Below are 15,233 nucleotides of genomic sequence, written 5' to 3'. Positions count from 1 at the left end.
CCATCTCCTGTGACCAGTTGGGGGTAAGAAGAGGAAGAAGGGACAAAAAACCTAATGTGGAAGAGAGCCAGAGATTAATAATAACTTATGATTGAATGCAAAGTGGTGCATAAACACAAAAAGTGAAAATGAGGTGATTGAAGAAGAAACAATGTATGATGGGAAGCTCCCTGCAGCCTAGGCCTTTTGCGGCATAACTAAGGGAAATTTCAGGGTTGCCTGATACAGCCCTAATTATAACCCTTTTAAAAAAATCAGTTTTAAGCTTAATATTCAAAGTAGAGAGAGTGTCTGTCTCCTGAATCCAAACAGGGAGTTGATTCTATAGTGGAGGGGCCTGAAAGATGAAGGCTCTTCTTCCCATTCCACTTTTAGAAACTCTAGTAGAACCACAAATTCTCTATTTATGCGGTATGGTACTGTGAGATCTTTAAGACAAGTTAGGACCTGATTATTCAAGACCTATTACCTGTGGAAAAATCACCTGACATTCATCTTTATCCTATGTTAACTCTTTCTCACCTCTCTGTCCATTGCTTTGCATGGTTGACCCCAAGTATTTCAACTCACCCACCTCCTCATTGCATCTTGACCTTTCCACCTGCCTCTCTCATTCACAGGCATGGCTCACTCCTATTAACGTTCATTCCTCTTTGGTACATACCTTCATATCTTAGTGCTCTCGTAGACCTCTCATTTGATTGAATTCTTTAAAATACATTTTGGCATAGGAGCCATCTAAATGCTCACATTTAAGTTACTTAAGCAGACCCTGCCTTGGTTGATACTATTTTAAACAATTTTGCTGTTAACGTAATTACCTAAAACTCAATGATAAACTCGTGGGACCGAGTTTTTACTCGTTGCTATCCATACAAAACATACTAAAAACACGATTAGATTAAATTTTTTTTTAACCAGATTTGGACACAAATTGGGAATCATGCAATTTGTATAAAAAAAAATTAAAACAAAACCTACTGAAAAAACTGTCAAAAGAGCTAGGAGTATTATATGTATTAGTATTGCTATTTTTAATGGATTTCCTCACAGCGTTTCGTGACGTTGCTTTGAGACCCGGATATGGGATCAGAGTGAGAGCTCTTCCCTGTAGAGACCTGTCTGTGAGCTGAGCTCCAGCCTCCGGTGAACGTCACACGTTGGGGAAGTCCGTCACCGCGGCTGTTGGACCTGCTGCAGCTTTCGAGGTTCCGATCGGTTCCATTTTTTTTTATTTAGGTTCAAACTGAGACTGTTAACGTCGGGCTCTAAACCAATTGTCGATCAACGAAAACGCTTTGGATTTTAACTGTCTTTATACTAATCCCGGAAACCCGTCAGTAAAGCGAAAGTTGAGAGAGTCGAGATGAGCGTGGAGGCGTACGGGCCGAGCTCCCAGACCCTCACCTTCCTGGACACCGAGGAAGCGGAGTTGCTCGGAGCGGACACCCAGGGCTCGGAGTATGACTTCACCGACTTCACCCTTCCCAGTCAGACGCAAACTCAAGGGCAGACACAGAGCCAGCTGGACAGCCAGGTCTGAGGTTTTCAATTTCACAGGAAGGCACGAGAAAGCGCGCTTTACTGACGCTAGCTGTAGTTAGCTAGCTGACCCAGCGCTACCTGTTAGCCCGCTAAATTGGATAGCATTACTTAGCTCAGTGTTAGCTGGGTTGCAGCGTTAGCAAGCCCCCTAACTAAACTTCTGAAGTAACAGTAATTGTATTTTTATCTTTATTTTGAACTGTGTTAGGTAAACTAAACTCGTGAGCGTAACTGTAAAAATCATAGAGAAAATTCATGATCGCTGACAACCTGTCAACTTATAATTTAGTGGCTCTCTCAGCGCTGTGTGCCTGGCTGCTAATCGTTAGCGGTGAGTTTGTTCAGTAAAGCAGGTGTTGTGCTGCAGGTAAATGGTCCCGATGAGGGTCTTCACAACGGTGGAGTGGATGATTCCGTGGCCAAAGCCAGCCAACTGTTGGCCGAGCTGAACTTTGAGGAGGATGAAGAGGACACGTACTACACCAAAGACCTGCCCTTGCACGCGTGCAGGTACGCTGGAAAAAATCGCACCGTGGCAGGATGTCAGCAGACTGTGCGTTACCGATGAACTGATTGCAGTACATTAGTTAGTGATCGTCATCTACATCACTAGTATGCTGTACAATTTTTAGCTACTCACAATGGTTGAATTGTAGTGCACTATCAGAGGTTTATAATTTTAGTGCTACGATACGATTCACGTGGCCCTGATGAAATGTCAACCAGCTTTAATACTTTTCACATTACTGCTTGAATCTCATTCCTGTTTACTTTCATAATCCTGTAAGAATACTAAACATTAAATTGACAGTGCAATTTAGGTAAAAGCTTTTAATAAGAATTGGCAGTTAAATATGCAATTTAAATGTATTTAACTCTCTTAAATTGGCTTTCTGGGAGTGTTTGTGTGCATTCTTGTTGAAACTTATGAAATACTGTACATGTTTTTGACACCTATTGAATATGAATTAGCTTCAAGAGTCCTGCATGTATGGCGGCAACATATTCCCATGACATTTCATATTTGTGTTTGAGGCATGTGAGCATGTAGCATTTGACAGGGTCCGTATAATATGCTGACTCCTTTGACATCCGATATCATGTGTGTACAGTTGGTCTTTTGCTCTTGTTGTGTTTGCTCTGAACACTGCTGTGGTTGTTCCTTACAGCTACTGTGGTATCCACGATCCAGCGTGTGTGGTGTACTGCAATACCAGCAAGAAGTGGTTCTGTAATGGGCGTGGCAATACATCCGGCAGGTGCGTCGTCAGCTTGTCTTTATTTAATTGCATGTAGGAATCGGAAAGTGAAACTACTAATAACCTGAAACGATAACAATGAAATTTTCACACACTTCTGCCAACACCAGCCATATTTTGACAGACAGGTCATGTGGCATGTGTGTAATGAGAGATCTGTGAGAAGTAGATGGCAACTCTTGTATTTGCATTGGTTGAACAGAGGGCGTGTTCAGGTTTATTTACTGTAGATGCTACCAAGCAGTGTAATAGGAATCGTATCCTATTCACAGCCTTTGTTCATAACTGTGAAGTGGGCCGTTTCCCACTTTTGCTCTCGGGCTCAGTGTCAGTTTTTTAATTTTCTGTTTGGTTTGACTTCCATTGTCTGCCTCGCAGCCATATTGTGAACCATTTGGTGAGAGCGAAATGCAAAGAAGTGACTCTGCATAAAGATGGGCCGCTGGGCGAAACCGTGCTGGAATGTTACAACTGCGGCTGTCGCAACGTCTTTCTCCTGGGCTTCATCCCAGCAAAGGCTGATTCTGTGGTGGTGCTACTCTGCAGGTATGTTGCTGGGGACTGTCCTGATTGAAGCAGGACAATATTCTACCTCTGTGAAGCTTGATCTGAATATTTACATTTGACTCTGGAAGTTTATGATAAAGTTCTTTTCTTCTCAGTTATTTAGGTTTCTCCCCCTTACTTTAGACTTTAGGACACTGGTAAAGAGGCCTTGAGATGCCTGAATAATGAGATAGACAGGAAAAAATGGCCAACAGATGAAGGTTCATGAACAAAATTGATGAACCTTTTTATTTTAATGTATTTTTGCTAAAGAGAGCTCTTCTTTTGCAAAATGGAATAATTTAGGGTAAATAATCTTGTCAGAAATTTATATGAAACACGTATTTAGAAATTTTTAATTGACCTGTGTATTGCAGCCCCCCCACATAGGCTCATATTTGTTTTCAGACATATTAAAGCAGCTCAAAAGAGACTCAGAACAGTCAAGAAGATGTTCTAGGTTTTTTATGGTTTTGTTTTTTTTCAAGTTAATAAAAAGAACTGGGCAGGCTTTGCATAAATGTTATGGTTTTATATTTTTTACCTTCAGTGGTCTGCTTAGACTGACTTAGCGACCGTGGCTCAGGGGGTTGGGAATCGCATCTGTAACCGGAAGGTCGCCGGTTCGATCCCAGGGCTCTCTGTCCTGGTCGTTGTGTCCCTGGGCAAGACACTTTACCCTACTTGCCTACTGGTGTTGGCCAGAGGGGCCGATGGCGCGATATGGCAGCCTCGCTTCTGTCAGTCTGCCCCAGGGCAGCTGTGGCTACAACCGTAGCTTGCCTCCACCAGTGTATGAATGTGAGAGTGAATGAATAGTGGTACTGTAAAGCGCTTTGGGTGCCTTGAAAAGCACTATATAAATCCAATCCATTATTATTATTAGGATTAATTGTTCATTGCTGTTTGTGAAGGAGGTTAATGGAACTTGCTGCTCTCGTGATACTTTCTCTTCATGGTGGAAGTGTGAGAAACTCTCTGCTTTTGCCCTCTGATCAACAGAGTTCAGCACAGACACAGAGCTGTGTGTGTACATACATTATGTACTATGGCAGATGAATAGAGCTACAACACTTCTGGACTGTTACTTTCTGTTTGTGCTGGAAGTGGGAAATAAAGTCCCCAGCATGGATTTTTCTGTCACACAAACACCAATGTGTTCAGCGAAGACAGAGCCAGTGTTCTGACTATAGCACATAATATGCACTATCAATCAAAGTAGTGAACAGGCAGTCAGCTATAGAGTCTGCAGCTGTTGTCTCTGGACCGCCCTACTAATGTGCATTAAGCTTGAAATAGAGCTTGCGGCTCTGACAGTAAACATAACCCTCTGTATGGCCTCATGGACTTGCAGTAAGAAGTACTGTGATTTAACAGTAGTTCGATTAGTTTGAAACCTCCACTACTTGGCCTGAATTTTGTGCCTCCATTCAGGCAGCCCTGTGCCAGCCAAAGCAGCCTGAAGGACATCAACTGGGACAGCTCGCAGTGGCAGCCGCTGATCCAGGACCGATGCTTTCTGTCCTGGCTGGTGAAGATCCCATCAGAACAGGAGCAGCTTAGAGCCCGTCAGATCACGGCCCAGCAAATCAACAAGTTGGAGGAACTCTGGAAGGTACGATCCACTTGTATGCCTTTTGCTCTTTCAGGGCTTGTAAGAGTGTTGACTTTGTTTTTATTGTTTTTTGTGGTTTTCCTACAGGACAATCCCACTGCCACCTTGGAAGACCTGGAGAAACCTGGAGTAGATGAGGAGCCCCAGCATGTACTGCTGCGTTACGAGGATGCTTATCAATACCAAAATATATTTGGCCCTTTGGTCAAATTGGAAGCTGACTACGACAAGAAGCTTAAGGAGTCACAGGTACCTGAACATGGTTCCACACAGAGGTGCCTGGAATGTGGTTACTGGTGTTTTACTTCCAGAAATGTACATGGCTAAAGTTTTTAATCTTTAAAAAGCCTTTAATCATTTAATGATTTTAATGGTATGGTGAGGATTATTTTATTTTCATGCTGAAGCAGGATGTGATGATAGATTTTCCTGACTACAGATGCGATCTGAAATGTGTTTTTGTGGCATAAGGCACTTTTCTGATCAGGTGTTTTTACTTTATTTTCTGCAATATTGTCATAGCTGTGATATCTGTATTATTATTCCTGATGTTTTGATCATTTTTTCCTCCTTTTTCAGACTCAAGATAATATAACAGTTAGGTGGGATCTGGGGCTGAACAAAAAGCGGATTGCCTATTTCACTCTTCCTAAGACGGATTCAGGTGGTAATTCTCTAAACTTTCCTTCCTCCCAGTGGTTCTGTGGTACAGATGTAGCTCCCATCCTACTCCCCCCCCCTCAGGCCTTGCACGCAACCTCCCCCATCCCTGCATCTTTTGGTGGCATGTGTGCGTGTTTTGTTTTTGTTTTTTTGTTTTGTTTTTTTTCTCCTCTTACCTCTGTTTTGTGTTGTGGGGTTAGATGAGGGCACGGTATTGTATCATGTGTTTTCATAAACTTAGCCCTGTCCTTAAATACTTCTGTATGCAAGTTTCTAACTTGTGTCCTTTCGCTTGACCCCAGATATGCGGCTGATGCAAGGTGATGAGATTTGTCTGCGGTACAAGGGAGACCTGGCCCCGCTGTGGAAGGGCATCGGTCATGTCATCAAGGTCCCAGACAGTATCCTTTGCACAGCTGATATGATCTGTTTCTTAATGTTGCCTTCCAGCGTGGCCCTTTACGGCAGCAGTGACTGTCCTAACCGAGAAGTACAGACAGCAAAGCCCACACTCACCCACTAGAAGTATGTTACAGATAATGCTGGATTTCCTTAATAGCCCGTGTTTAAAGACTATGGAGATGAAATTGCCATTGAGTTGCGGAGCAGTGTTGGAGCACCTGTGGAAATCCCCCACAACTTCCAGGTGGACTTTGTGTGGAAGTCGACTTCCTTTGACAGGTAAGCTGTTTTATGCCAGAGCATTTAGCGACATGGCGTACCAAAAGGTCTTTTCTTCCTTTCCTTTCATTTCCACCTCATGTTTTCAGTAGATTCATTGTGTCTTGTCTTTTCTTTTTTTTTGATTTGACTACCAGTTGTAAAGATTTCAGCTTAATTTAAATGCATTTGGTAAGCTATTTTTGGCAGTAACGGCTGACTTAGTTGTTTATGTCCTGCTGCAGGATGCAAAGCGCCCTGAAGACGTTTGCGGTGGATGAGACCTCAGTGTCTGGCTACATTTACCACAAACTCCTGGGGCATGAAGTTGAGGATGTCACCATTAAGTGCCAGCTGCCAAAGCGCTTCACTGCCCCAGGCCTTCCTGACCTCAATCACTCACAGGTCAGACTTGGACATCGTAACTCATACGAGAAAACTTTTAGATGGCCATAATCTCAGTGTAGGACATAGTGTAATTTTAGTTGATTTATTTACTGTACATTAGTGCAACAAAGACATTCATCTTTGTAAATTAATTTAGAAAACTCAAAGAATAAGAAAAGATTTCTGTTATGATCGGCAAAAAGTGTTTTGTGTTTTTGGCAAACTGCGTTTGTTTTAAGTATCCAGTTGATTTATTTTGTTTCTTGCATGTTCAGGTGTATGCTGTGAAGACGGTGCTTCAGAGACCTCTTAGTCTGATCCAGGGGCCTCCTGGCACTGGGAAGACCGTCACCTCTGCCACGATTGTGTACCACTTGTCCCGACAGGGCAACGGGTGAGGCAAAAATTGAGTTAACCCTTTTATACTTGAAGCGTGTTATTATTCCAGTCGTGTAATTCTTGTTCCCTTTCTCTCTGTGGTGCATGTGTCCTGTAGACCAGTTTTGGTGTGTGCTCCCAGTAACATTGCTGTGGACCAGCTGACTGAGAAGATCGATAAGACTGGACTGAAGGTTGTCAGGCTGTGTGCCAAGAGCAGGGAGGCCATCGAGTCCCCTGTGTCTTTCCTTGCTTTACACAACCAGATCAGCAACATGGACAGGTCAGTAGCATGAGGGGAAATAGTCCTTCATTTTCCAGGTGTGACCATGTTATATCACAGATTTGGTGTTGTAATGTACTGGTGTAAATAATCTGATGTGTCTTTGTCTCCACAGTATGCCGGAGCTTCAGAAACTACAGCAGCTAAAAGATGAGACTGGCGAGCTGTCGTCTGCTGATGAGAAACGCTACAGGGCTCTGAAGCGCACTGCTGAGAGGGAGCTGCTCATGGTGAGGAGGTGTTGGTTTTCACTTTAAATGCGGCTGGAAGTTGGCGATTTCAGGCATTCTTGGTGCAACAAGTGATTTCAGTCAAATGTTGTTTGCCTCTGAGAATTATTCTGCAGAAGCAGTGGCCTAATTTATACATTTAATTTTTAACTACAAGTTGTGGTGCTGATCACTGAGGGCAGCAGCATCCTTAGTTGCCTCTCCCTATTATAGACAGTTGCTGCTACACTACTGTGTAGCTAAATCCTGCAACTCCACTGGCCTCAGCCAGTCAGCACATGACAGTACAGGAGAAGAAAATATCCCATTTCAACTGGCTGTCTGTACCAGTCCATTAAGATGATTCAATAGCTTCTTCAACCTGAGATGCAGATAATGATCATAATTTCCTCTTTGTTGTCCAGAATGCTGACGTAATCTGCTGCACTTGTGTCGGAGCTGGAGACCCTCGTCTGGCCAAGATGCAGTTCCGTTCGATCCTGATCGATGAGAGCACCCAAGCCACTGAGCCCGAGTGTATGGTGCCCGTGGTGTTGGGAGCAAAGCAGGTACAAAACCCAAACAGCTGCATCAGTTCCCAGCTGCTGCTGTTTGCTTTGGTTTCTGTCGTTTTTTTTGCATTAACAGTAAATGAAGAAATACTTTGGCACATGTCAACTAAAAATGTAAAGCTTTGTCATTTAAACTGTAGTAGCAGCTACTGTCAAGTATTAAAACTTTCAACAGTCTGAACATTAATATCTTGTCTTGTGTTGTTAAACTAACCAAAGCGTCACACTTATGTGGCTCTTCTTCCTCCACACAGCTTATTCTGGTGGGTGACCACTGCCAGTTGGGTCCTGTGGTGATGTGTAAGAAGGCGGCTAAAGCAGGTCTGTCGCAGTCCCTGTTTGAGCGCCTAGTGGTCCTGGGGATCCGGCCGATCCGCCTGCAGGTCCAGTACCGTATGCACCCGGCTCTCAGTGCCTTCCCCTCTAACATTTTCTACGAGGGATCCCTGCAGAATGGCGTCACTGCAGGTTTGTTACGATCCGGCAGTTCACTATCTGGTTTGATGAAGGAGCAAATTGATTTCCACACTGATTAGTAGAAGATCCACCAACTTATAACTTAACAATAATTAGACCGTCCTGTTCTCCTCAGCTGACCGCATCAAGAAGGGCTTTGATTTCCAGTGGCCACAACCAGACAAGCCCATGTTCTTTTACGTTACTCAAGGTCAGGAGGAGATTGCCAGCTCTGGAACCTCGTACCTTAACAGGTAAGTTCTCACATTTTGTTTGTTACTTGGTGGCATTTCACTTCAATCCTACTTAAATTTGCTGACGTAATTTGTTTTGGCCCCTGGTTTAAAGCAACTGTGGACGTGATTGCTTTTTTTTTTTTTTTTTTTTATTTTGCATCAGTTTGCCATAGTTAACTTTAAATGATTGTCCCAATATTGATACGATTGACTGTTTTTTCAGGACTGAAGCTGCCAACGTGGAGAAAATCACCACCAGGCTGCTGAAGGCGGGAGCCAAACCCGATCAGATCGGCATCATCACCCCGTACGAGGGTCAGCGCTCCTACCTGGTCCAATACATGCAGTTCAGCGGCTCCCTGCACACCAAACTCTATCAGGTATCACTTATAACACAAATGCAAAAATACCCTTTTCCAGCAAACACTTTATAGTTACACACATTAGGAGATATACCAGGACAACATCAACATGGAGCAGTTAGGAGTAGGACGTCCCGTCTCCTCCACAGAGGAGATGGACAAAAAAGAAAGTGAACAACTGGAGAGCCAGAGTTGAGAGTAGACCAACATGAAGTTATTGTTTAAAGTTTAGCACACGACCACTCAGATTTGGTCCTCTGTTTTTACAATGCAATTTCACCTTTTATCGTGATTCATTATAGCAAGTGGAAATTGCCAGCGTGGACGCCTTTCAGGGCAGAGAGAAGGACTTCATCATCCTGTCTTGTGTTCGAGCCAACGAGCACCAAGGAATTGGCTTCCTGAACGACCCTCGCCGTCTCAACGTGGCGCTGACCAGGGCCAAGTAAGAACTGTTAAAATAATCACAGTGGACAGATGAAGCACGGCTCAATCGATCGTGCGTTTCTGATTTGAATGACTCATGTGTCAAATTTAGCTTCATTTTAACGATCAGGCTATATGAACACACACTAGATTGACTCTGTTCTGCGCACACAACATTTCACACTGTGTGATTTGTGTAAGCTGCAACCTACCCCTCATCAGTTGTCTTATGTCTGAAGGTATGGTGTCATCATTGTGGGCAACCCCAAGGCGCTCTCCAAGCAGCCACTGTGGAACAACCTGTTGAACAACTACAAGGAGCAAAAGGTCCTCGTGGAGGGGCCCCTAAACAACCTGAGGGAGAGCCTCATGCAGTTCAGCAAGCCCCGCAAACTGGTCAACACCATCAACCCTGTGAGTAGGACGCGTCATACATTTTTTTTTTTTTTTTTAAATGATGTATGAATCCAAACTAATACTGGGAATTGGCACCTGAGTAACAGTGGAAGTTGAGTTAAAAAGTAGTTTAGGATCGTGATACCTTTCCATTACTACCTGCTTGGATTGACTTGATTCCATTACAACCTAATGTGCATGGTCGTCGTCACAGCAACGCGGCCAAGCGTCCTGTGACGTAAATTAGTATCCAACAAGATGTGTTTTTGTGAACAAGATGCTCGTGACTCATTGAGTGACGCCATTGACCTGCTAATCGGTGGCATGCACAGTTTGACATCCTCACATTTTAGTACCTGGTATCAGGTGACGAATCGATCAGAGTAGGTACTAATGGAAAAGGGGCTCAACCTTTTGGTCACAAGGTGTTTTTGTGTCTTTGCTGTCTATTTGTTTTTAAATGTGTCTTGTTTCTCTTCTGATGAGGAGTGTTGTGCTTAGCAAGTTGAGGAGAGTCTGATTAAAGGTGTCAACATACACACCTGCTTTGACACGAGGGGGTCTCCCAAAACTTGTGCCATGAATGTAAAGGCTGCATGCATCCAGTCAGCTGTCACAGGAAGTAAACTGAAGGCAGCAGTGGTTTTGTTGTTGTTGTTGTTGTTTTTTAAGCTGGTTAGTGCAAATCAGTCCAATCTGTTCTAAACATCACCGGTGTTTTCCAGGGAGGACGTTTTATGAGCACTGCAATGTACGATGCCCGTGAGGCTCTCATCCCTGGTTCTGCATACGACCGGAGCAATGGTAATATGTCAGCTTTTTTTTTTTTTTTTTTTTTTTTTTAAATCATGCATGTCATGTCTTATCGATACTGATGATCTCTTTCAGGTGGACGTCCATCTAATATGTACTTCCAAACACATGACCAGATTGGGATGATTGGTGCAGGCCCAGGTCCCATGGCTGCTATGAATATTCCTATACCCTTCAACTTGGTGATGCCACCAATGGCTCCACCTAGCTATCTAGGTCAGCCCAATGGCCCTGCTGCAGGTACGATAACAGCAAAAGGAGAAGTGAGGAAAGTTTGTTTTTCATTGAAACTGCAAATCTAAACCTAAGAAGGAGAAAAAAAAAGGGGGAGAGGGAAAGTTGATAGACCTCCTCCAGCATTGCTCGGACTAGTCCCACCTCAGACTACCTTAATAACGGCACGCAGACGGGTTATTCTGGATGTGTTGTTTTTTTTGTTTGTTTTTTAATGTTCAGTGATTCCAAAAAATTGCTGCTCACTGAGGGCATAATTCAAAGTCCTTCAATGATATTTGATAACTGTCACTTCTCATGCCTTATACCTACCCAGCATAATGACTTGACAGGTTGTGATTTTATTTATTTATTTTTTCCTTCCTCCCCCTCCTTAAAGGGCGTGGAGCAATGAAAGGTAAGCCTGGGCGTGGTGGGCGGCAGAGGGTCCGTGGTTCAGCACACCAGGGTGCCTGTCAGGGTAATGGACCCAACAGTCAGGCCAGCCAGGATGGAGCCTCCCAATCCTTCTCCCAGGGGCCACTGACACAAGGCTACATCTCCATGAGCCAGCCCTCACAGATGAGCCAGCCTGGCCTCTCCCAGCCGGAGCTCTCCCAGGTAACGCGTCACTGTTGCTTAAAGAAAGGAGATGCAGCAGAGAGTAACGCTAATTTAATGACAACCAAGTTTAACTGCTGCCATAAATATCATCAGTGTTGCTGTTTCATTAATAATCTCTTGGGTTGTGATCATGCATTATTCCTCTGAGAAATTTTTGTTTTGAAATTAACCTGGAATGATGAGTTGCTACATATCTTTTAAAATCATTATAAATACCAGTCTCCTATCTAGACCAGAGAAACTGTATTCTAATCCAGATTCATTCAATTTAAATAAATAAATAAATAAATAAATAAATAAAAGCATTACTAAGATTGAATTAGAAAAGGTTAAAGAAAAAGTTTCCTGTCTAAACACTTTGCAGTGTTTTCCACCTCAGGAACTACCAGGCGCTTTTTGATTCGCCATTGTGTGTTCTCACTTTGCAAAAGTTCTGCAGCAGTTCATTCAGGGCTGTTTTCAGGGGAGATAAAACTGCTTGCTCAGGGGCAGGTACGTCTGAGTGTCCCTTGAAAACGTCTGGATGACTCTCAACACTTATCGGTTAAACTCTGAAGGCGTCGGTGGACAAACTTGAACAATCTTGGATGGAAAAACAACTGATTTGTGTACCGTTATGTCCTCCAGGACAGCTACCTGGGTGACGAGTTCAAGTCCCAAATCGACGTGGCTTTGTCCCAGGACTCGACCTACCAGGGTGAACGTGCGTACCAGCATGGCGGCGTGACTGGACTGTCGCAGTACTGAAGTGTAAGTACATGAACTATGTCTTTAGCTGCAGTGTAGTGTCAAAGTATTCAGAGGAAAGCTGATCTCATGACTGATTGCCACAAGCTTCAGGTGTCTCACTGATCTTGGCTAACTTACAATATATTTTAAGTCCAGTTTCACATAAAACTTTGTGAAAGTGCCTGAAACCTCAGGAATCATCCACTGGAAATGTTATATAATAATTGACTTGTGGATGAGCTAAAATCACATCAGGCATATAAAACATGTTATGCAAAAGCTCTAACCAGCTCAACTTTTCTCATCCGTGTTGTCTTGCAGGTTACCCAAAGAAGGGAGCTAGGCTTGAGCTGAGCTTAGTTCATCAGCTTTTTAATCTGGGAAATAATAAAAACATAAAATGGATACCTGTTTTCCTCTGCTACAACCGAAGCACCACCAAGTGAAAGCGACGGGATAGCGAAACCAAACCAATGACCAGCGAGAGAAACAAAGAGGGTAGAAGAAGAGAGCACGAACAGACAGGCAGGGAGATGGCATAAGAGGCCGAGTGAACAAGTGAGAGGCAGGAACCAATGCCCGTGAAGGAGGGAGGTCGAAAAGATGGCGGCTTGTGGTCGGGCTGCTGAGGGAAACACGAGAGGTCCAAACGGTCTCTCATGGGAATCCAAATGAGGTTGAGCTCCAAATAAAATAATCTTCCCAACACCTTCCCATCCACAGCGTCTGAGAAAAGTTTATACGCTCGTCTTCAGGTGAAGATCGTAGATTTTCAGCAGAATTTGAAGAAACCTGGTTTCACGACCTGGTTGCCGTTCTGCTTCCCCATGCTTAAAAGCTGGTTGACTATCAACCTGTGCAGTGCCCTGGACTGTTTTTAAAATTAGGTTTGACATGGGAGAAGCGTGCTACCTACTGTCTTCTACTGGACCCTCCAAACCTCAGCAGCCTCTAAAGAAAGCGGCAGTCGACGGACCCTCTCAGAGAGGAACGACAAACTCTGTTTCTGTGTCTGAGTCTGATATTGAAAGGCCTTTCATTTGCCTTGAGAACCACTGGCTCGTTCACAAGGTCTGCAGTGGGGTGGTTTCGACCACCCGTCAGTGGTGGAGGGGCATGGGGATTTCAGACTTTTTTTTTTTCTCCTTCGTTTTCAAGACATGAGACGCGAATCCCGACGATGTCGCGATCATCATGGGACAGTTTACCTTTCTTACCACAGAGCACAAAATTGCAAAAAAGTCATTGAAACTATCAAACGTGACCAGCATTGAATATTCAGCTCGGCGTCATTTGATGTTTCAGCAAAGGCTTTTTTTTTTTTTTCCCCCTCTTATTTTAATCTTTCAGACGACGGCGTCTTTGACGTCCCGCTGTCTTTTTAAAACACCCTGTGTACGCTTACATTGGCAAATGCTTGAATGCTTTTGCTCTGAGTGATTTCCTCAGGGGATTGTGGACTGTCCACACTCATCACGTGAATCCCTGCTTAAGGTAAGAGAAACTAAACGGGGACATTTAGATGAGGCTAACAGGCAGTCGTGGCGATCAATCAACCGCAAGAAAGTAGAAGAAAAGGAAGGTGGCTGAGGCAGAGAAGGAAACATGTTAAAGTCAAAGTTTTAGGGGAAAGAGTGGACTTTTTCATACCAGATGCCACTGTGTTTTCCACCTTAATGAAGCCATATTAAAGGTCACGTTGACCACCCAAATACAACGAAAGCTAATCAGGTTGAAAAGAAGTGTTTGAAATTCAGAAATGAACTTGACCCGAAAGACTTTTGGTTCCTGTGGATTCAAATTGTTCTGTTATTAACCCCCAGTCACTCACAGCAGAAAATGCCACCCAGTACTGATCGGGCGGTGGCAGAGAGATGAAATAAACAGCGAATGAGACCAGAATCAGTGCCTATAACCGCTCACCCTCAGATAAACAGCCGCAGCACAAGCATGAATGTAGTTCCAGTCAAACGACCAGCATTTCCAACAACCTTTCTGACACCAGAGGGCTTAAGAAACCCACAGAAAAGGACTTGTTTTATTTATATATTTTTATTGTTTGAATAAAATGCGAGTGAGTCTAGCAGCTGGGCTGATTGAGGGGCAGGGGATACAAAAGCCACCTTCCTTCTCTGTGAGGTAAAAATGGAGGTTGTTAGATTTTATTTTCCCCTTCTGTGGCTGTTTGATTTGTGCTGAGCAGTTCCTCCTGAGTTGATCCACTTTGCTTTCGTCAGACATTTTGCTGCCGTGTGCATCGTTTCGTTGTGTAGTTTTACTGAAATATGGGATATATCTATTTTTTTCGTAGCAACTTGCTGAGTACAGGAATGAGCGGGACGCCGTTTCCTTTCTTTCTTTCTTTTTTTTTTTGTATCTTCTCTTCAAACTGTCCGAAGGATTGTAGTTTTGTAACTTCTTCCAGGAATGACACTTTCTGAACACAGCAAGAATGTACTGCACCGTTGTTTCTCACCTGCTTCTTATTTCTGCACACATGTGACAATCATGTTGCGCTTTACATTGTTATGTTTGAGTTAGAAATAGTTGACATTTTAGCATATCAACTTGTTCCGGTGAATCCTAATGTGTTAGAGCTTTAAAAAAATGTTGCCGTAATATTTTTTTCCTCCCATCTTCTGAGCTCCAGTCAATTCCAACATGTGCAGCAATCATTGAAGATGTGATTCTGTTCCACACAGAGCGTTCATTCACCACGTCATTAGGCCGAGATTTAATTCATGAAATAAAGTCTCAATGTGATGTAAATACATATTTGAAACAGTCTTATTTGCAGTGACGTTTCATCACAAGATGCTGATTCTCTTGTTAAACTGAATCAATAAACGCTGTCAACTTCA

The 15,233-nt window shown here is 43.5% G+C and overlaps 1 protein-coding gene across 3 annotated transcripts; it reads left to right on the top strand.

Annotated features, from left to right (window-relative positions):
- The first annotated feature begins 1,083 nt into the window (after positions 1-1,083).
- Positions 1,084-15,233, top strand: LOC113037375 (regulator of nonsense transcripts 1). Of its 3 annotated transcripts, none has more exons than XM_026194372.1 (24): positions 1,084-1,537; positions 1,913-2,055; positions 2,715-2,804; positions 3,183-3,350; positions 4,785-4,965; positions 5,053-5,214; positions 5,545-5,755; positions 5,931-6,029; positions 6,201-6,309; positions 6,534-6,693; positions 6,951-7,069; positions 7,172-7,336; positions 7,452-7,566; positions 7,971-8,114; positions 8,372-8,585; positions 8,710-8,827; positions 9,033-9,189; positions 9,474-9,616; positions 9,837-10,011; positions 10,719-10,797; positions 10,882-11,046; positions 11,420-11,640; positions 12,271-12,393; positions 12,694-15,233. In XM_026194372.1, exons 1-23 carry the CDS (start codon positions 1,367-1,369, stop codon positions 12,388-12,390), a joined length of 3,429 nt encoding a protein of 1,142 aa, XP_026050157.1. In that variant the 5' UTR covers positions 1,084-1,366; the 3' UTR covers positions 12,391-12,393; positions 12,694-15,233. The 3 variants fall into 3 exon arrangements, with proteins under 3 accessions (XP_026050157.1, XP_026050159.1, XP_026050158.1); XM_026194374.1 differs by having other exon boundaries at positions 1,085-1,537; positions 5,545-5,629; XM_026194373.1 differs by having other exon boundaries at positions 1,086-1,537; positions 5,545-5,632.

The sequence above is a fragment of the Astatotilapia calliptera genome, chromosome 15 (genome assembly GCF_900246225.1).
Source record: "Astatotilapia calliptera chromosome 15, fAstCal1.2, whole genome shotgun sequence".
Classification (NCBI taxonomy): domain Eukaryota; kingdom Metazoa; phylum Chordata; class Actinopteri; order Cichliformes; family Cichlidae; genus Astatotilapia; species Astatotilapia calliptera.
This window is presented reverse-complemented; position numbering and strand designations above follow the sequence as displayed.

Excerpts from the sequence above, each read along its gene's own strand:
- LOC113037375 (XM_026194372.1), top strand. The coding sequence starts at position 1,367 with ATGAGCGTGGAGGCGTACGGGCCGAGCTCCCAGACCCTCACCTTCCTG. Across the intron at positions 5,215-5,544 it reads AGAAGCTTAAGGAGTCACAG|ACTCAAGATAATATAACAGT; the intron begins GTACCTGAACAT and ends CTCCTTTTTCAG. Across the intron at positions 8,828-9,032 it reads GGAACCTCGTACCTTAACAG|GACTGAAGCTGCCAACGTGG; the intron begins GTAAGTTCTCAC and ends CTGTTTTTTCAG.